This window comes from Candoia aspera, chromosome 8 (genome assembly GCF_035149785.1).
Source record: "Candoia aspera isolate rCanAsp1 chromosome 8, rCanAsp1.hap2, whole genome shotgun sequence".
Taxonomy (NCBI): Eukaryota; Metazoa; Chordata; class Lepidosauria; order Squamata; family Boidae; genus Candoia; species Candoia aspera.
In genome coordinates, this window is record NC_086160.1 from 41,117,491 (window position 1) to 41,139,345 (window position 21,855).

The 21,855-nt window shown below is 38.9% G+C and overlaps 1 protein-coding gene across 2 annotated transcripts in view; it reads left to right on the forward strand.

The window, feature by feature from the left end:
* Positions 1-21,855, forward strand: part of TBC1D9 (TBC1 domain family member 9) — a 64,926-nt gene that overhangs the window by 22,754 nt on the left and 20,317 nt on the right. For both annotated transcript variants that reach the window (XM_063310830.1, XM_063310831.1), the window contains exons 2-8: positions 3,839-3,949; positions 9,104-9,222; positions 10,102-10,330; positions 11,844-12,105; positions 15,320-15,527; positions 17,121-17,327; positions 21,207-21,377. In XM_063310830.1, coding sequence (XP_063166900.1) covers positions 3,839-3,949; positions 9,104-9,222; positions 10,102-10,330; positions 11,844-12,105; positions 15,320-15,527; positions 17,121-17,327; positions 21,207-21,377 — 1,307 coding nt within the window. The remainder of the gene's footprint in view (positions 1-3,838; positions 3,950-9,103; positions 9,223-10,101; positions 10,331-11,843; positions 12,106-15,319; positions 15,528-17,120; positions 17,328-21,206; positions 21,378-21,855) is intronic.

The window sequence follows — 21,855 nt, forward strand, 5'->3', positions numbered from 1 at the left end:
TACGCATTCCTGAGGTCCAACCTAGTAAAAACGCATGCTTTCTGCAAGCAATCCAGCAGATCAGATATTAGGGGGAGTGGGTAATTTTCTCTGACCGTGAGTTTTTTGAGGGAACTGAAATCATGTACCACTCTCATGGGTGCCTCCTGGTTTGCCAGTGCCAACGGGTCAGGCTTCTTTGGTACGAAGAAGGTAGGAGCAGACGCTGGGGAAGTAGATGGTCGAATGAAACCATTTTGGAGATTAGAATCCAAGTAATCCTTTAAGGTGGCTAGTTCCTTGGGGGACATGGGATATTGTTTCCTTGCTGGAATCTTGGCTCCTGGTATCAACTCAATGGTGCAATCACAGTCCCTATGTGGGGGTAGTGCTGTGGCCTCTTGTTCGCTGAAAACGTCTGCGAAATCTGCATACTTGGCTGGCAACTAGACCCCCCCTGCTTCCGTAACTGCATTGGTTGCTGGAGAGAGGAGAGCGGCTTGAATCTTGTGGTGCTGGCATTCCTTAGCTGGGAAGAAGTTGTTCCCATAGTCCAGTTCAACAATGGGTTGTGGATCTTCAGCCAAGGTGTGCCCAGGACTATAGGCACATTAAGTGATGCAGTAACATAAAGTTGGATCCACTCAGTGTGGTTTCCGTTGTTAGTTGCAAAGGTTCTGTGAAACTTCTAATCAGCCCTGCCTTGAGGGGCTGGCCGTCAATGGTCTCAACTTCTATGGGACGTGGCAATTCTATGGTCGGGATGTTGAGGTCTTGTACAGTCTGTACATCAATAAAATTGGTGGAAGCTCCAGAATCCACGAGGGCCTCTAGCTTGACCTGGTGGTCTGGGTTTACGTGTATTATGACTGGTAAGTAGTAAAAGGATTGCTTGGAATCCTCAGAATGAGCCCTTCTTAATTGATTGATGGTCTCCCTGCTGAGCTCTGTGGAGGGAGACCGACAGAGTTTTCCTGGTTGGAAGCCGAGGTGGAGGTGGCTCTTGGTTCTGCTGCTTTCCCTGGGGCTCTTACGGAATTTGCTTGGCTTCTCGCTGGGCAAGCTCTCACCATGTGTCCCTGGACTCCGCAGTAGAAACAGAGGGTTCTCTCTCTCCTTCTCTGTCTCTCAGCCTCAGAAATAAGCCTCCTGCTTGCCCCAATCTGCATCGGGTCCTCTGGTCCTGAGTAAAGAGATCCTGTGGAGAGAGCTGGAAATCCTGGAAGCGCTCTGAGGCCCCTGTTTCTCCCTGGCTGCATCTGTCTGAGCTCTTCTAGCCTGGCATCTACGACCACAGACAGTTGATAGAAACCTTCTAGGGTAGCTGGTGTTCCCTGGAGCACTAATTCATTTTTAATTTCTTCGTCCAGCCCCTGTTTGAATTGGTCTTTCAAGGCACTCTCATTCCAGTCCAGATCTCCTGCTAACAGCTTGAAATCAGCAATGTAGATTCCCACCCTCTTGTTGCATTGCTTGAGCTTCCGAATTTCCCAGCTGGCAGTAACCTCTCTGATCGGGTCGTCAAAGTGTGCTCAGAACCCTGCCAGAAAATTCTGGTAGTCGTTGAGAATTGGGTCGTTGTTCTCCACCATGGGAATAGCCCATTTGGCTGCTGGTCCCTTTAGCAGACTTAAAATGAAGGTGACTCTGGTTCTGTCTGTGGGAAACTCTGCCGGTCTGCTGTCGAAAAACATTGTGCACTGTTTGAGAAAGGTTCTCAACTGTCCTGCTTCTCCTCCAAACCTCTCTGGTAGACTGCCCTGGAATCTCAAGACTATTGGCGGAGCTGCTGCTGCTGCTGGCACCGGTTGTGGGTTAATCAGAGCTGGTTGTTGTAACTGCTGTAACATGGCTGTTTGTAATGTGTTGATCTGGAGATCTACTTGTTGGTGTTGTTGTTGCAGGGCTGCTGCCAGTTGTTGGATGGCTTGCCAAATTTCCTGGTTTTCCGAAGACATTTTCCCAAAATGTCTCTTCCTTTTTTTTTTTTTTTTTGTTCCTCCCTCTTTCAATGGGAGTAGGAGTTTGTTAGGGTTGATGTCCTAACAGTCAGGAACCATGCTGAGACAAGGAATAGGTCTCTAGTGTTTTATTACTGCTACATTAGACAGAAAATCCTAACAAACTGAAGAAGTGTGGGAAAACCCAGACAGATAAACCCCAAAAGTCAAGGCAGGTCTGATCTGTGTCTCTTTGAATGGCTGCTTAACTCCTCAGTACTACGCATGTGTTTTCGCCCCTGGATAGGGGCCCCTTCCTGCTCACCATCAGTACTCATGACAATTATGATTAGTAAATCAGTTGACTGCCTGGTAAAGATTTTGCTTTAAGTATGTGGATAAATTTAAATATTGGTTAATCAATTTAAGTTACTAAGGAAGCTGCATCTCTATTTTATGTTAGTACTTAAAAATGTATTGAACTATGAGGGATCCCAAGTATATGGCAACAGCAGAGCAGAGGGGTGGGGAAGTGGCAGTGTCTGAAACAAGAAATCATTGATGGCTGATTGATTGATTGATTCATTTACATACATATATCTCTGTATCGCTAGTGGCTTAGGATAAGGCTCTTCCTGCATTTCTCATGGTCTGAATAGTGTAAAAAAGGGAAATAATGATAAGCAGAAGAAAATAGCAATCTATGCCATTTCAAAAGGGCTTGAGTAAGTATTAGCAAAAGCAAGCATGTAGTCTATAATGATGATAGGTTTTATATTAATTTTCACAGTTCAACCTGAGAACCATCTTTGGACTTGGTTTTCATTCTGGCCCCAGACATTAAATGTAAAACAGCCTATTTCAGAATACGGGCTACATTCTTCTCTATGCAGAAAAATATTATTTATCTTATTGTTTTTTAAATCAGTCTAGTAACCTAAGCTCTTTAGTCAGTATGAACAAAATGGGAAATATAGAAGAATAAATACCTGTGAAAGTCACCATTGCAGCGTCATCTGGCATCTTTGAAACCTTTCTGCTGCAACCAAAATATATACTTAATCACTGGTTTACACTTTGCACTCTGTATGGTGTGATTATTCATGGTGTATTGATGAAGTAATTTGGTTCACACAGCACACCAAGTCAAAAACAAATCCCATTATGGCTTAGATGTTGTGTAAACCCAGTCATTATGTCTTACCTTCTAATTTAAGCATATTAAGTACAGTAGTGTAGAAAATATATAGAGTTAGGAACATAAGCTGTTCCTCTGGCCTAGTACTGTTTATTCTGAGGCCACTCATTCTAGTACCCAGTCTTTTAAAAGCTTGAAGCTGACCTATGACTATCTTCTCTGCTGTCAGCCTTGAAATGCTGATAATGAAGAAGTGTTGATGAGCCACCAAGCTACTATTCCTCTGGTGCAGTGAAAAGATTGTGTGAAATGAGCACAAGAGTTTCTGCCAATGGCAAAATAACCAATGTTGTGAAATCAGACAGGTCTAGAGCTGATCCTGAACTAGTGTGAAATTCTCATGTAGAAGTACCCTGACTATCTGAAACTTGATAGGAAGGACAGGTGAAGATTTTCACTTGCCTTCTATTATTTAAAGATGCCAGAGATTTATGGAAGGTGTCCCCATAAATTAAACTTGTTTGTTAATTGGTTCAGCTTTTTCAATAAAACAAGGCCCATCCTACTTTATATCCTTTATTCTTCAAGTTGCTCAGAGTATTGGCTTAATTTTATAACATCCAAGGCCAATAATTTAATCACCATGATCCAGTGCTCACATTTTAAATATATCTTTATACCTGCTGTCTAACACTTTCCACAGCTGGAGTATGCTATAATGCTGCACAGTTTTTTTTAGTATACAACAGACAATATCTGCATTGGTTTTTTTTTTCCCCAGGACTTCTTGTGGGAACTCTCGATGTTATGTTAGATTCAAGTGCAAGGGTAGCACCGTATCGCATTTTGTACCAAGCACCAGATTCTATGATATATTGGACTATTGCTTGTGGTAAGTATGTGAACTATTACTCAAGGTATTGTTCTTTGACACCCAGACTGTTCAATATAACTTACACGCTTACACTATATCAGTTTTCCTTTATACTGGTTCCTTCCAGATGTATTATGCTTTGGTTTCCATAAGAATTAGGCAACATGCACATTTGTTTCTTTCTGGGTATTTTTTTTAACAGCCAGTTTTCCATCTAATTCTATAGGTAGATGCTAAGATGAAATGCAGACTTACAGTTCTGTTTGTGCTACTACTACTGTTGAAGCATTTCTCTGTGCTATCTGTGTAGCCCCAGTAATTTTAGATTCCAGACTTTATTTTCTGTAGGGCTGAAACTCCTTCAATGGAAATATATATTTATTCTTTATAAAATATGGTCCACCAGACCAGCAGGGGTTCTCCTGCTCATTTTGCTGAATGGGAGGTCCTGTATGATTGGCTTGCATTGTCTTTTAGACAGGAAATAGTAGACGTAGATTTAAGGTATTGGACTAGGACAGGAAGACCAAAGTTCAGCTGTACTCTCAACTGTGGAAATTCAGTAAGTGTTGTTGTGGGGATAAAATGAAGGGAGACCTCTCTGTAAAGTGCCAAGTAAAGATGGCTGTAAGCTGAACGCAAGAAAGAAGCATATTGAGTATTGAATGGGAAATGCGTTTGTGAAACACTGTCTGAATATCATTAAAAGCTCCAAAGTTTCCTTCATAAATATGAGGGCTAAACCCCATTTTTCTGTTTTGAAAAGCTGGAAACTAAACTGCCAGACTCATCTTGATGAATTGGATATGGAATTTTTTGAGTGCCTTCATCCAGGCTTTTGATAAATTCTTTCTTTGAATGTTTAGTTGCTATTATGTATGTATCTGTTCACACCTACATACTGTAGGTATTATTGGTATGCTATAGGTTATAAGGAGAAGATTCCGTGTTAAGTGCCCATTCATATACGATTTGGGAGAAGTTTGTTGCATGCAGATCGGGCATTCAGACTGGCGGTCTGTACAGGTGCTGTCCTTTAGCCAGATTTCAGTTTTTATATATATTCTTCAAAAAATTTATGTTGTGTCAAGGAATTAATAACTTACTAAACCATAGGACTTTCCCGTTAAAATATTGCAGGTGTGGGGGTAGAATTGTTCTGTATCTTCGGGTGTGCAAGTGTATAGAAGCTACAGAAAAAATAACTCAGATTTCAAAGCAACATCCAGTGTCTAACAATATATTTTCATACATTTCAAGCGAAGTCCAGTGTACTGATCAGATAAGAGGTTTTGCTGCTGCTGTTCAACTATGCAGGCTTTTCAAAGTGATGTGTGTTACAAGGAATGTGCCTCCCTGGAAGCCAGACAGAATGATGTCATTGCTCATCAGCGGAACATTATCAGCTATAAGCTTATGCTTGCGGTTCTACAGAAACAATTTCATGATTCTTTTAGCTTTATAGAGGATTAGGAAACAATTCATTTCTGTGTTGCACTCACCAGTGCCTTTCTGACAGTATTCTAACAGGCTCTTCAGTGATTTATAGAATATGTATTTCAATATTCATATTCATTTGAAAGTACTGTTATTGATTGTGAGCATGATCCAGCCATGAACACACATATCATCACACTATTGTCTTTCTGGGTGAGCATCATTATGCAGAGTACACAAAAGGAGTAAGAAATAGTAAGCCAAAGAAATGGAGCATGAAATAAGAAAAAGAAAAGGGAATATAGGTAAAATTAGTTTATGCCATCATCAGTCACTATCTCTCTCCATATCTGTCCTTACAAACCATCCTTGCTTCTACCACATTTATCCACTGCTTCATACATTGCCACATCCAGCCATTCTTTTCTTCCCCTTCCTCTCAACCCATTCACTTTTTCTTGACATACTTATTTTGTCATTTGATTCTCATTTATTCTCTCAATATCACTAAACCACTCCACAGTATATCTTTCATAGCGCTCATACAGTTTTTAGGGAGAAATTTGAAGGGAAGTACATTTAAGCCAGAGATCACGACATTATTACTTGGAAACATAAATTAATTTATTGAAAGATACAGTATTGGATGCAATGGGCAAAGCCTGGAGAGGAGTGGGGTTACAAGCCCTCTTTGTAGACTTATGCAAATCTTAATTTTAATTTATTGGTTGATTATAATTACTGTAAATTAACAGCCATTTAATAGGATATAACTTCCATAATTGGTAAAGTTAATCTGCTGATTGGATTAATTCATATGCATATTATAATTATAATGAGGAGCAGATACAATGAGATCACCCTTCAGACAATGGAAACTTTATTTAAATAAAAGGGTTTTAGAATCTGCAATCCTATTGTTATTTTTACCTAACAGTTATCTAGAAAAACCTTGGTTCCCAGGGCTAAATGTTGGTGATTCCATACCATCTAATAGACTCCTTATGGCTAGCTTGCATTCCTGTGGTTAACACTTTCATTTTTCTTGTTAGCATGCTATTTCAGGTGGGACTGTGAATTCCAAGCACCTGATTACATTTGCTGAGTTTACAGTATGGCCTGTTAAATTATTTCACTAGATTTATAAGACTTGCTTATTAAAACACATAAAAGTTGAGTTTAAATTAAACCTACAATTTCTCCTACAATTAGTTTTGCAATTTGATCCTCAATAATTCTCTCTGTATGGCCAAACCACCTCATGGTAGATCTTTCACAGCAGTCACAGTTTTATATGCAGAATCCATTTATTCTTTATTCTTAACCATATATCTTCCTGTTTTACCACATACCCTTCTTAAATTCCCCATTTATACTACATTCAGTTTATTGTTAGTGTTTCTACTGATGTATCCAACTCTCATTTCCATGTAAGAATGTGGGCTGTAGCACACTCCTATATGTATCCATTTTTGTTTTTGTTTTGTTTTTTGAGACTCTTATAGCTCTACCAGCATTTGCATTATTCCCATACATGCTTACTAAACATTCTATAAAGATATACAAATTGATCTACTTACTCTTTTTTTCCTGTTTATGTATAACTTACTCCATTTTCTCTATCAAGCATAACTATCTTGGCTTTTGATATTATCTAAATAATTGGGGTTCTTAGCCAACATAAATGTACAAGGACATTTATATCCCCAACTAGCATACCTCTACCAATGCCGCAAAGCCTTTTATATTTATAAATAAATACATAAAGCATAGATGGGAATATCACACATCTTTGCCTTACATCATGTTCAATACTGAACCAGGCTATGAGCATTCCATTGCTTCTCATGTGTACTTTCCTTCCATTGTTACAGTTCTTGTTCTTTCACCAAACAACCTTCAGTTCCATAGTTTTGTAAAACTTTCCTTGTAAAGCCTATTTATTTCATTGTACACATTCTTTCAATCAATAAGCATAAAATAAACTTTCTCATATTCATGCATTCCTCAGTGGCCTATGAAGACCAAAAATCTGAATCCAGCAATTAGCTGAGTCAAGAGGACTCCGAAGTAACAGACCTACGTCTTCAATGAAAGTGCCATTCCATTTAGAGTCTAAACTGAAACACACAGAGAGCCAGATGTTTCTGGACAAAGAGCGGCTCTGTCTTATGGTTCATCTTCAGCCTCTTTGGTTCCATACAGGCCTCCACCACCTTTAGACAATGGGTCAAGACTTCCATGGCACCTCCAGGTCTGCCTAGGGTGGAGATATACAGCTGGATATCTTCCACAGGTTGATGATTACTCACCCTGAACTACTGGATGATTTCTCCAGATATTTCATGTATATGCTAAAATGTAGGAGTGAGAAAAATGAATCCTGAGGATCCCTACAAGAACATCCACTGAGCTGATTACCTTCATTCATCCTGTAACATCATTCTCCTTTCTGTTAGTTTCACATATGCACAATGTATCTATTTTTCATTCATTAATCTCATTTGTTAATTCATGCTCTTTGTCATTTGCATCCCAAGTCACAATTTTCATATGCCCTAGTCATCAATTTGTGGTTGATAGAAGCTGATGATAAAAAGTTAAAACTACTTTTATTGAGATTGGCTATAATAACAGAATCTTGCAGGTCTGATTTTGACGTTCCTCTTCCTCCTTATAATTCAGTGAATTAGGGAGGCACTTGCCAGAACCATGTCATATACAGCATTCCCTGCAAAAGTTAAGGAGAGTAGCAGTCACTTTTGGCTCATGTTGGTCAGTATGTCAAAAATGCAACCAAAGCTCAGTCTTACTGTTGATATGCTCATGCTATTCTGTACAAACTAAGATCTCTAATCTAAAGACTATCTTGTAAACTGACATACTGTTGCCCTGCCTTCCATCAGCCAGGATGTTCAGTATATGCAGTGTACATTCAGAATACATCCAAGGAAGTTAAAATAAACTTTTAAATCACAATGAGTACAATGGGTTTCTGATATTAGGATGTTTGGTAAGAATATTACTTAATGGTTCGTAAAGGCTGGAGCCAGACTTTTCTAAATCCCCATGTCTCACTCCATCCCCTACTCTATTATGTAAAAAAAAAAAAAATAGGAAGACACTCTTATTTACCTCTTCCTGTTTGTATTATGAAAATATTACATTAACTGTTTGCCAGGCAGTTATTACTCATGACCAAGTTTGAAAGGATATGAATTATGTTTGAGACAAGGAGGAAAAACTATGCTGCCAAAGAACTGTAACAACCAAGTCCTGAATTCCATGGATCAGAGAAACAACTGCAAGTTGATACCAGAATAAGGTGCCTCTTGGCTCACAGTGAGAACATCCCAAGCTTTAATTTCCAGTTTCAAGCAATTCTCAATTCTCCAGGATGACCACATTTTAAAAAATCGTGGCTTGTTTAAATTTTAATTGGCAAAACCGGGTTTATATTCTGAATTGCTGTGAAACTATCAACCAAAGCATGGATCCCTGACTTTTAGTGTCATCAAAAACTGGTTTGTTTAAAATGGGTAGTGAACCTTCCAATCTTCTCAATGAGATAAGAAGAAGAAAGAAGAGAGGAAGATGATACTTCCAGGCAAGATCTGTATCATAGGCACCCTTTGCAACTGTTTGGTGATCACCAATAATACTTTTAGTAAACCTTTTTTTGTATGTGTGCTTCATAATGGAATAATTTACAAATATCTTCTGTTCCTGCCTTAGGTTGCTCAAGAAAAGAAATAACTGAGCATTGGGAATGGCTTGAGCAGAATTTACTACAAACGCTTTCCATCTTTGAAAATGAAAATGATATAAACACTTTTGTCAGAGGAAAAATACAGGTATTACATTCTTTTAGTTCAGTTCAGTATGTATGTGACTAGGGAAAGCTAGTGTATAAATTTGTCTTTTCTGCCTGATTTACTGGTGTGTATGCATTTTTAAAAAGGCTGATTCCAATGACAGTACAATATTGTTTGAGTAATCAGGATAATCAGCAATGCTAGTATTAAATGGTATTCATAGGAAGAGGTTCAAACTGGTATTTTAAACACATGACAATCCTGCCAGTTCAATAGAATTTCTAAAATTTTGGTCTTGTAACATTGTCTCTTCTCTCTCACACACATCCACACACACCTTATACAGTCTTACTATCAATTTTCAAAAGCAGATTTTCCATGCAATTTGGTTGCTTTTGTGTGGCAGAATGAATCCAATCTGTTTCAGCAGAGACTAACTAGTTATGATTGATACATGGATTCGTACTTTCTCATACAAAAGCTATTATGTGAAGGATTAATAATGTGAGATTCACGAGCTAGATGGCACTCCCATGCCCATGGATAGCATGACCTTCCCTTCAGAATCTTTTTAACATTGAAACCTCACAAGATGGTTAAATCTTAGGAGATCAGGGTATTTTCATAGGAGATCTCATGACTCTATGCACTTATTTGTTTATTTAAAAAAAAAATGTTGCTCTGAAACATCATATGAAATTGTGCAATGGTTTTGCCATGTGAATACTTTGCTTATACCTGTAATGTGGTAATTCTGAAGAGGCAAATTTTAATTATATAAGATTTGTCTTGAATTCTTTTATTTCGAAATTAATGGATCAGTATGCAAAAAAATGTAGGGATCATAATGGAAATACTAGAAGTGAAAGGGTATAGCTACTTTGAGAAATCCAAGTGGTCCTGTGTGTTCTACTTCAGGGTATCATCGCAGAATATAACAAAATCAATGGTATTCGGGAAGATGATGACACTGACAAATTTAAGGAAGCAACAGTGAAGTTCCACAAATTGTTTGGGATGCCAGAGGAAGAGAAACTTGTGAATTACTATTCCTGCAGTTATTGGAAAGGGAAAGTCCCACGTCAGGGCTGGATGTATCTCAGCATTAACCATCTATGTTTCTATTCCTTTCTCATGGGTCGAGAAGGTAGGTAGGAATGGCTTCTTACTGAATTGTTAGCAGGTTTTTTTGTTACAAATGTACAGTATGTATGTCTTAATGATGTCCTTATTCTCATTTGCAGGAATTGGAGGTAAGAAAATAGGCACTAGAATACTGTCTTGGTAATAAAGAATGACAAGTATAAGAAAAGGTGGTCTGGTAAACTGAAGAAACTACACAGTGCTATTTCACTGAATGTATTCCTCAGTAATTAATATTACTGTATATGTCACGTAACATGCAGCATACATACTGTATAAAATACTGAGGCAAAATTGCTAATTCATACTTGGCTGACAATTTTATATCCAAAACTTTTAGGTTTTGCTCCAGGTAAATGGAGATAATTCAGGGACATATATGCATGGGCCCTTTTTTACTCATGTTAACGTTTTCTAAGATGTTTGCAGTTTTAAATTGTGGAATGGAAGGAACAGTTGTAACTTGTTTGGCTAGTAGTTGGATCACAGGTATTCTGTCACCAGGATAATTACATGTATTTGTAACACCTGAATTGATTTAGCTCTATCTAGAGTGGTGTGTCCTTATTTATAACATATATAAATACATGAAGTAATCACTGAGCACTTAAGTATTAATGTAATGTGTGTATCTTGCTTGCTTTTCTATTATTAAGCTCTAGTGTACAATTAGAAAATGATTTGATGTTTCTATCAGATGTGTGTAGAGATAGGTAGTCGCTCTATTTATTTTAAAACACATGCATATCTTGATTTTTTGTGGCTCAACTAGATGCCTCCAAGAATGGAACAGATGGGTTTTGAACATACTACTCTAATGTTGTGCCAACTATACAAGTTGTCAGTCAGCTTAGGATCCAGTTTAGAATTAATTGGAGTAGACTACCTGAAGTAGCCTTTTTTCCCATATGCACTTGCCTGATTGCTAAGCTTACAGTACCTTCCAAGGATCTTCTTTGTTGTTGCTACCCACAATGGGGCAATGGGTGACTTATCAGAGAAAGAAATGATATTGGTCCCTGTGTGTCAAATGTTCTTCCAAGGGAGTAGGATTCTTATTATATATGTTTAGATGCTAAGTTAAGACTAAATACCTTTCCTTTTCCAAAACATATTTAACTTTTCATTTGTTATTATATTGGTTTTACTGCTGGATTTTTAAAGATCTCTATCATTTTATTATTATCTTCGTTTTTATTTGTAAAACATTTTGATGACATTTGCCAGTCAGATAGTACTGTACAGTAAATAAATAGGTTTATCAGAAGATCGTACAGATGGTAGCCATACCCTTTTCATTGGTAACTGCCTGGTACTGGAGACTCAACCACTGGAAGGCACTGAGACTGATATTTGAGCAAACTTTCAGAGGACTGCACCATAAATCAGTATTTAGTTGTATAAATGTGAGTGGTTTATAATTAGTATAAAGCTTCCAGATTTTATCATCTGTGGTTTTTGAATTTGAAACTATTGAGTGTTCTTGTTTCTGCTGAAGCTGTATTTTTTTTTAATAGCTAAACTTGTCATCCGATGGGTAGATATCACCCAGCTTGAGAAGAATGCGACTCTGCTGTTACCTGATGTGATCAAAGTTAGCACAAGATCCAGTCAGCATTTCTTTTCTGTATTTCTCAATATCAGTGAAACATTTAAACTAATGGAACAACTTGCTAACATAGCTATGAGGCAACTTTTGGACAATGAAGGCTTTGAGCAGGACAAGTCACTCCCCAGACTTAAAAAGAAGTCTCCTAAAAAAGTATCTGCCTTAAAACGGTAGGATTTGGAATAAGTTGATTTGTAGGTATTTGTAATTGTAGAAAATGCACAGCCCAAACTAAGCAAGTTGCATAGTGACTTGGCATTATGCTTCAACACAGATAGACTTTTTTACATGGGTTTCTCTTATTTTGAGGCCTTTCTGGGGGATTTTTTGGAGGGAGGCATCATAGGAAGCATCTGTGAAATTGAAGGATTTGATTGAAAGAGATCGTGCAAAACAGCATTCCAGGATTTTTCCCTTTTTATTCAAACTGCTAATAAAACAGCAAAAGCAGTTTTCATTTTTTCAGCCTCAAGCTTCTCAAGAATGATTTACAGCCACCCAATTGCCTACTATTCCATTGTGAGCAGTGTCTTCCCCCTTCAGATAAAACTATGTTTCAAAAGTATGAGATCATTTTTCTCTGAACTTTCTGCTCTAACCAACTTTAAGTGTGTATATGTATACAGACTATAATACAAGTTTAACATAATGTACAGGTAGTCCTTGCTTAATGTTGGTAATTGAGACTGGCAACTCTGTTGCTAAACAACATGGTCATAAAGTGTGACATCGCATTGTTGCGCTGACTTATGACGGCAGTTGCGGCAGTTTCAGTTGCTGTCGTTAAGCGAATACCTCACCATCATAGTGTCCTGCGGTCACGTGATCACCATTTGTGACCTCCTCCTGGCTTCCCCATTGACCAGCAGTGAAGGTTGCAAATGGCAATCACATGAATGTAGGACACTGCGACCGTCATAATTGCAAGCAGGTTGCCAAATGCCCAAATCGGGATCACATGACCGTGGGGACGCTGCAATGGGCGCAGCTATGAGGAATGGTTGTAAGTCCCCTTGATCAGGACTGTTGTAACATCAAACAGTTGCTGAACGAGTGGTTGCTGAATGAGGACTATCTGTATGCACTATGCTACCTACCCATCTAGTCTTCCACGTTCTAGCATTAAAAAAGGGATTATTAGTATCAGTGGCCATTTTTCTTCTTTCACATTCAGTCAGATGAAATGACAGCTGGCCTTGATATGGCTGGTGATTCTTTGATACACAAAAATGTTTGGTCTTTTTTTCATCATCTTCAACCCCACCATGGGTCCTCTACAATTAGAAGATCAGGTCCGTGTAAGTCCTCTAGCTCCTTAGTTCTCTCCCTGCCAGATTATGTCTTCATGGACTTCAGTCCACTCACAAACTAATGAGTCTTCTGCAATGTAAACACTGCCTAATCCAGTATATTATCATTAGCTAACTTTTCTCTGGTTTGAAACAGTCTACTTTTAATAGTCACTAGCTTGTCTAAGTCCATTTTAGCTATTTTAGCTGAACCCTTCTTTTCCATTTCTGAATTTCTTTTTCTTAAGTTCTCCATGATTATTTTAAAAAAGGGTCGGCAACCTTCTTGTGCATAGGGACCTGAAGCCATGCCACTTCTGCCACCATTTCTGGGGGACTCATTGCTCTGTGCACAGCAAGGCGGTTGGTGAAGCCATCATTAAAATGGCTCCCCGAGGAAGTAGCATATATTTTCTCCCTCTCTTGCCTGGGTTGGGTAAATATGCTTCTTTTTGGAACCATGAGCCAGATGATTTTGGGTGGCAGGCCACATCTGGCCCATAGGCCATAGGTTGCTGACCCTTGGTTTAAAGACTTTCTCCTTTGTCAGCCCCTCTGTGGTCCTTCATTTCTCCAATAAGAAGCTTTCACAAGGGAATCTAAACCAACACCTACACTCAGCTCTCAGGAAAGTGAGTTTAAATTGTTTTGTTTGGGTGTCCAGCAAAAGGCTCATTAGTTCAGGTTCATCAAGGTGCTGTGCTCAGCTGAAGGTATTACATATTTTTCTTATGTCCATTTTTTTGAGTAGTTGTCAGTGAAACTGTTCTCACTTCTGCTAGGGCAATTATAACCTTTCTTGTAAGTGCCTGGAGGTAGCGTCAAAGCAGACTGTACTAACTGTTTAGACCAGCCTATTACAACCTCTGCCATCCAGATATGTTGGGACAATAGCCAGTTGGGGATGCTATGGCTTGTAACCCAATATATTTGTAGGGATGTAAGTAAGAGAAAGTTGCAGATACCCTTACAGGTACAGGTAGTCCTCACTTACCACCAGTAATTGGGACTGAGAACTCCATCACTAAACAACATGGTTGTAAGGCGCAACATAATGTGACCGTGCCAACTTATACAACAGCAGTCGTAAGTTCCAGCAGTCCGAGTTGCTGTTGTTAGGTGAATCTTACGTGGTTGCAGCATCCCACAGTCATGTGATCACCATTTGTAACCTCCCGCTGGCTTCCCCATTGACTTCGCTTGTCAGATGCTGGCAGTGAAGGTTGCAAACAGTGATCACGCAATTGCCGCAACTTCAAGGACCTGTTGTAAGTACCCCTTGTTCAGCGCCATTGTAACTTGGACTACTCATATCTATCTATATGGTCACTAGAGTCAAAAATGCTAATCATAATCATTGGGCATCAAGGCTTTATGCCAACAACAACTTCAGCTTTGATGGCTGAGAGTCTTTCTGCTTGAGCAATGTCTCCTGGTGCCTGCAGACAAAAGTTGAATTCTCATCTTTCATTTGGTACTGTTGTTGCAAGTAGCCTTTTCTGCCATCGTATCCCTTATTGCTCAAATTTCCTTTGCCTGCTCTACTTGTTCTTCCTTACTACTGAAATGTAAAATGTAAAGCATTTTGATTGCAACTTATTATACTTGGGACCTATGGGCTTTTTCCTTTATGCTACTCCGTAAAATTCCATGCACTGCAGAAGTAATATATCAAGTAATATAACAAAGCTGATACCATTGTACTGTCTACATCATCAGCTGGGTCCCTTCCTCTTCTTTGCTGCATTTCTAGATTTTTTATAAGACTGTTTTTAACTCATAAGTTTTAAGACATAGTGTTCTTTTTAGGTGTAAAACACAAGCTAGTATACTACTACTACTACCACCACTATTACTACAAAAAAGTCTAATAACCATGTTAAAGCAATTTTATAAATATGTTCTAAGCCTAGTTAATATCAATGTTACCATTTATATGTAGAGACTGCTATAACAATAGTTTTGTATAGAATATCCTTTTTTGTTTATTTTTTAATGCAAAAATAAAGGGATGCACTTTTTCCAAGCTACTGTATATGAGATGTATGCATGTAATTGGAATATTACCACTGAAACACTGAAATACTATTTTTAGGGATCTTGATGCCAGGGCAAAAAGTGAAAGGTACCGTGCTTTGTTCCGGCTTCCAAAGGATGAAAAACTAGATGGACATACAGATTGCACTCTGTGGACCCCATTTAATAAAATGCATATTTTGGGTCAAATGTTTGTGTCCACAAATTACATTTGTTTCACTAGCAAAGAAGAAAATCTCTGTAGCCTCATTATCCCACTTTGGGAGGTCAGTATAAAACACGCTATTTTTATTATATTGGAATTACTATAAACTTTCAAGGTTAGCTTATCAATAGAATTCAGTTGGACAGTGTAAATGTTAGAAGATATGTCAAGTTCACTGATATCTTAGCTTTCAGGAACCAAACTGTAGAAAGTCCCAGAGACTGACCTTGGATTCTCAAACTGTGGAAGTTGTTTGACATAGAGTAAGACAGCTTTCTATACTGACGTTATAAAAACAACTACAGGTAGTCCTCAATTAATGACCACAGTTGGAATGGGAATCTCAGTCATTGAATGAAGCTGTCATTAAGCAAGACGGCACGTGACTGCTTCCCTCAACAACTGCAATATGAGCACTCCCGGTTGAGGTTGTTAAATGATCTCGTGGTTGTTAAGCAGACAGAGTCCCAGGTAAGGAATGCGGGGTGCCTCGGGAGGGTGGGGGAGACCCTGGGAGGCCCAGCACAGGCCACGTGTGAGTGTCTCTCTGCTCAGGAGCTGAGAATCCTGCTTGGATCTCAGCTCCCTCTCATCTCTGGGGGCTGTTTCAAGAGCTCCTTGATGAAGGATTCCACCTACCCCCCTGAGGCACCTTGCACTTCTTAACTTACGTTCTGCCTCTCCGCTCAGGGGCTGAGAATCCTTAGGCAGGGAGCTCTTGAAACAGTCCCGAGAGATGAGAAGGAGCCGAGATCCAAGCAGGATTCTCAGCCCCTGAGCGGAGAGGCAGCGTGTAAAGTAAGGAGCACAGGGCACCTGGGGGGGAGGGGTGGAATCCTTTGAGACGCCAGCTCCATGCAAGCAGGCACGAAGGATTCAGCTAACTCCTTCATGCCTGCTTGCACGGAGCAGGAATCCTTCTGCAGGGACCTCTTGAAACAGCCTCCAGAGATGAGAGGGAGTCCTCTAGGCAGGCAGCAGCAGCCTGCGATCTTCCCTGCTGGCTTCCCCATTGACTTCCTGGGGAAGCGGCAGAGAAGATTGCAAGTGGCGATCACACAATCGCAGGCTGTTGGCAACCGGTCGTAAGTGCGAGCAGGTTTCCAAGCACCCAGATTGTGATCACATGATGGGGGGGGGGTGCAATGTTTTGCAATGGTTGGAAGTGCTTTACAGGCCATAAAGCACCCTCTCCAAGGCCGTTGTAACTTCAAACAGTCATTAAGTGAGGACTACCTGTATTTTTGCACTAAACTGCTACTATATGTGATATTACCCCTCATGCTATTCCATTAAAATTGTATTCATTGCTAATGATAAAATATTCTGGATCTCTTATTACCGCAGCCTCCTAGCTGCCTCTGGTAAGTCTGACGCAGCGAGGTATCACACATTTGGATTACTTAATCTTTCTTTATGCAGTACTAAAACAAGTATGCTGAAAGTTTATAGTATCCTTCAGGTTTCTTGAAGTATAGCCTCTGTAGCCCCTGATCACTGATAACAGCTTTATGCTGTTCTCCAGTATTTAATTACTGCAGTTATGCTGGTGTATGACCAAATTAAAGATTTGATTGATGGAGTAACTGCAACTTCCGGTGTGTCAATTCATTTGACTTTACTTTGGTCCTTCTGTTCCCACGTGTCCCATTAGGTGACGATTGTTGAAAAGGCAGACAGCTCAAGCGTCTTACCTAGTCCATTATCTATCAGCACTAAAAATAGAATGACATTCCTCTTTGCCAATTTGAAAGACAGAGACTTTCTAGTGCAGAGAATTTCTGATTTCCTCCAGAAAACTACTTCCAAAATTTATTCTGAAAGAGAGATTTCTGGAAGTTACAACAGTTCAGATGATGAGGTGAGTAGATAAAGATCACTTTGAGTTTAACTTGATTACATAATTGTTACACTAAATCCTGATTTGCACTTTCCATTATTTTTTGTTTGTTTGTTTTGGGCCTTAGGGTTGATCTTGTTTTCTGGTGACTACCTGTTTTCACTACTGTTTCTGGTGACTGCAAGTCCTGACAGTTTTCTTCGAAACATTTTTCGGCATGTTTTGCCGCTGCCTTCTTCCTAGGACTGAGAGAGAGGGAGTGGCCCAGAGTCACCCAGCTGGCTGTTTTGTGACAAAGGCAGGACAAGAACTCACAGCCTCCAGTTTCAAGCCTGATGTCTTCAACCACTACACCAAACTGGCTCTGTGCACTTGCCCTGCAATTGTGATTTACCATTTTTTATAAGTCAAGCTGGATTTTGTGTTAAACCAGAAAAAGGAAGAAATTGCTGCTTGCAGATTGGATTATGAAAGTGAGGTAGTTAGATGCTCAGGCACATAACTACAAATACCAAATCATAATTTGTGATTTTGCTTGAGAGATCTTCAACCAGCCTGTGGATACAATCCAGCGTAGTAGAGAGCAGGGGATCTTTCATATTTAATCTCAGCCTTAGAACCATTATTCCACAATACAGGTAGTCCTCACTTAACAACCATAATGGGGAACAAAAAATTGGTTGTTAAGCAATGCGGTTATTAAGTGAGTTACCACATGACCGGACCCATTTTAAATGACCATTTTTATGATGGTCATTAAGCAAATCGAGCTTCCCCGATAGAAGTTTTTTGCCAGAAACTGGCAAAAAAGGTCACAAATCTCAGTCGTGACTGCAGGACGCTGCAACTGGTTGTAAATGCAAGCTGGCTGCCAAGTGCCCAAATTGTGATCAAGTGACTGTGGGGGTGGTGCGATGGTTTGCAATGGTTGTAAGTATAAGTACAGAGGTCGTAAAGCGTTTTTCCCAAGGCCATTGTAACTTTGGACCATCCTTAAATGAATGGTCATTAAGCAAGGACTACCTGTATGTGTTGCTTCTGTTTAAAAAGACAGTTTGTTTTAAGATTAAAGAAAAATCTTCTAATTCATAAGGTACTACCTTGTCTGGAAGGTTGTCTGATACAGGGGTTCACAAAATGCCAACTATTGATTTTTGAATATTTGCCAGGTTGCAAATAAAATGCAAGGCAGTAAAACCCAAAGGAAGTATATTGGTGGAACGTGTATATTATAACATTATAATATTTCTAAAAGCCATTAAAATACATTAAAAATGTATTCAAAACACAGAATTAGATCTTTAACCTTGTGGCAGTGAGCCATTTCAAATGCTTGGTTTTCTTAATTATCTGAATGATATGTTTGCAGATGTCTGGTTCTTTTTGATTGTGGCTGATTTATCAGTAGCGGACAGTTACAAATACTCTCCCTGTCAGTAAGCCATCAATAGCCCTCTGTTTCTGCTTTTGTCTCAATCTGCCCAGCTTGTGATGTAGTAAGTTAAATATACTTCACAAAACATGGAGACAGAGGCTTATTAAACTCTGTTTTGAACTGGAAAACAAGAAAAGCATAAGGGCACTGAAAGCACCAGAGTTCTTGCAATATGTGACAGGAATTTAATTCTGTTGGTCATAAGATATTCAAGCCTGTCATAGAAATGTTACAGTAACAGTGTTTCCAACTTGGTCATCTTCATATAACTTGAACCTTGATTCCTGTTATTCCAGGCTATGGCTGATAATTGTAGTTCACAAGTTTTATTGGAGAATCATGAGCTACTGTAACTTGTTTGGTTAAAACAAATTCAGCATTGAATTCAAAGAAACTCTGCTCCAGATCTCACTTCCAGATAGTTTTATATAGGTAGTAAGTCATTTACAGCATTTACTGGCACACAGCATCTGTAACATCACAAAATGGCATTGACCTCCAGAAATAATTTTAAAATATTTTTAATGACATCTAACTGTGCTGAGATGGAAATCTTGCAAAATTTGCCAGTTTTCATCAGATTTCAGCCATTTTTAAATATCCTTTATTTTGAAATTTTGAAATTTTGATTTTATTTTTCTGGTATCCACAACACAATACAATAGTACCTTCTACCTGAAAAGTGGCTAAGCCTCTTGATTTATAGGATTTTTTTCCCCCCACACCTACTATCTTAGCATTTCATGTGGTTTAAATATGAATCAGTAGCAACAATACAGTATGTGCCTGTCATTAACTGCAGTAACCTTTTCTGAGAAATTCAAGCCAGAGTGAAGCTTTTCTTTAGTTTCTTTCATTTATTTGTTACCAAATATCATTAGCATCAGTTGTCAGAGAACTGTGAGGTGAAAAAAATAAGTTTTTTCCTAGACATACTTCTTCCAGTTTCTGTGTCTCCTTGACAATCCTTCAGATTAATTTGGTTGCTCCCACAATTTTTCCTCCCACAATTTTTCTCAGGATCACAAGTGCATGATTCTTTAAATACTACAGGATGCTAAAGAAGAAACAATTACAAGAATGTATAGTTTTTTATTTGTTTTTTTTATTTATACTTCAAATTTATTCACCACCCATCTCACTCAAGGCACTCAAGGAGTGACTCTGTGCGGCTCTGTTCTTTTCTCAAGGATAAACAGAACCCCTTCTTCAGTCTCTTCATGTAATTTGAAACCATTATTCTGAACTGTGGTCCTCTTCAGTGGATGCACTCAGACGGCTGTTTGTCAGGGATGCTTTAATTTGGAATCCTGTACTAAATAGGGGGTTAGAATGACTCTGTTTTTATGGTAAAAACAAGAATAAATAATCATTAAAATACCATAAAATAGTATTCTGATATAAAAGTATAATAGTATTACTTTCCCTGGCAAGCTGAGAAACAATAAGGTTGTGCAAACTTGCTTGGCCAGTCCTTTATATCAATTGTGTTTTGTGGGCCTATCATGAATATGATGGCCCTCAGAAAGGGGGGGAAAGGCTGTTATGCTTCCAATTGTTCCATAGCAGAGCAAAAGATTCTGCAAGATTACCATACCTTCATTGCGCTAATAGATTTGTTATTTGGGGAAAGTTTATGGATATGTAATTTTTATGAACAACTTACAATAGAGTTGTTATGGTATAGATATTATAGAAAATGTTCCAAAATTATTTTATGAGAGGATTAAATATTTCACTTAATGGGAGAATTTGTGTTTCTTCAAGCCTTTTTTTTTTCCTAATGCCAAGACTTCAGTCCTGAAAGCCACTGCAGTTTATTTGAATCTTAGTGATTTTATATAAATCCTATTTGCCTCACTGTATAGATCTCTAATTTGGATTAAAAGGCTGCAGGGAGCTGACACAAAGGGTGTGGTGGTGGTGGGAGTCTTCCTGCTTTTGGACTTGGAACACATTTGGCAAAAGTGGATTTTTTCTGCTGCAGTGCCTCCCCTTCTTCTTTCATCCTCAGTTGCTTGAATTGCTCAGGCTCAGCATTAAGAGTGGAAGAAGGGAGGGGTGGGCGGTGTGACAGGAGAAGAAGTATGAGCCAAACTGTTTCCTACCTTAAAGCTATTGAAATGCGGGCACTATTATCCTAGCACAGTTCAGAGATTGGATCCACATGTTTTGGTCCTGTCCATTCCTGAGCTCTCTATGAATTATGTGGGTTCCCCCATAACCACTCCACCTCCCCGGTTTCAAATTACATGAAGAGACTGAAGAAGGGGTTCTGTTTATCCTTGAGAAAAGAAGAGCAATAACGGATATGATATCACTCTCTGAACATCTGAAAGGAATGCAGATTTGAACTGTGGTCCTCTTCAGTGGATGCACTCAGGCGGCTGTTTGTCAGGGATGCTTTAATTTGGAATCCTGTACTAAATAGGGGGTTAGAAGTGATACTCTGTAATTCCCTTCAGGTTTATTCAAGGGCAAGCAGCGCCCTTTCATCAAGCCCCCAGAGAAGCCTGAACTCCGAGGGGGATGGAGACCAGCACTTCAACTTGAATGGAAACAGCATCCCAACCGTGACACAGGCACTAATGACTATGTATCGCCGGCGTTCTCCAGAGGAGTTCAACCCTAAATTAGTAGGCTGATTTTGTTTTTGTTTTTGTTTTTTTGCTCTTAATTATATTGCAAAAGTGTTGGCTTCATTCACTTTAAAATATGTGAATGCAAACTATATCCACATCAGTTTCTTGATTATAATGATGGATGAAGTCAGTTTTGGGTAACAGTTAACAACTTAATTAATTTAATCTCTGTAGTATAACATCTCCGTATTTAATACTTGGAAGAATGAGACAGAACTTATTTTTATTACAACTGAAAAAATTAAGAAAGATTATGTCATTGACAAGAATCCTTTTTCATTCTTCTTTGAATTATTTATGTAAATAATTATCTTTATCAAAACTCTTGTCAGGAAATTAAGGGCAAGAATGGCAGCAGACAGTGATGGTCATAACATTTTTTGTTCAAAAAGATTATCACAGGTGACCTTTCCAGAGATATTTCCATCATCTGTATCCTCAACTTCCACAGAGCTAATTAATTATGTGGCAT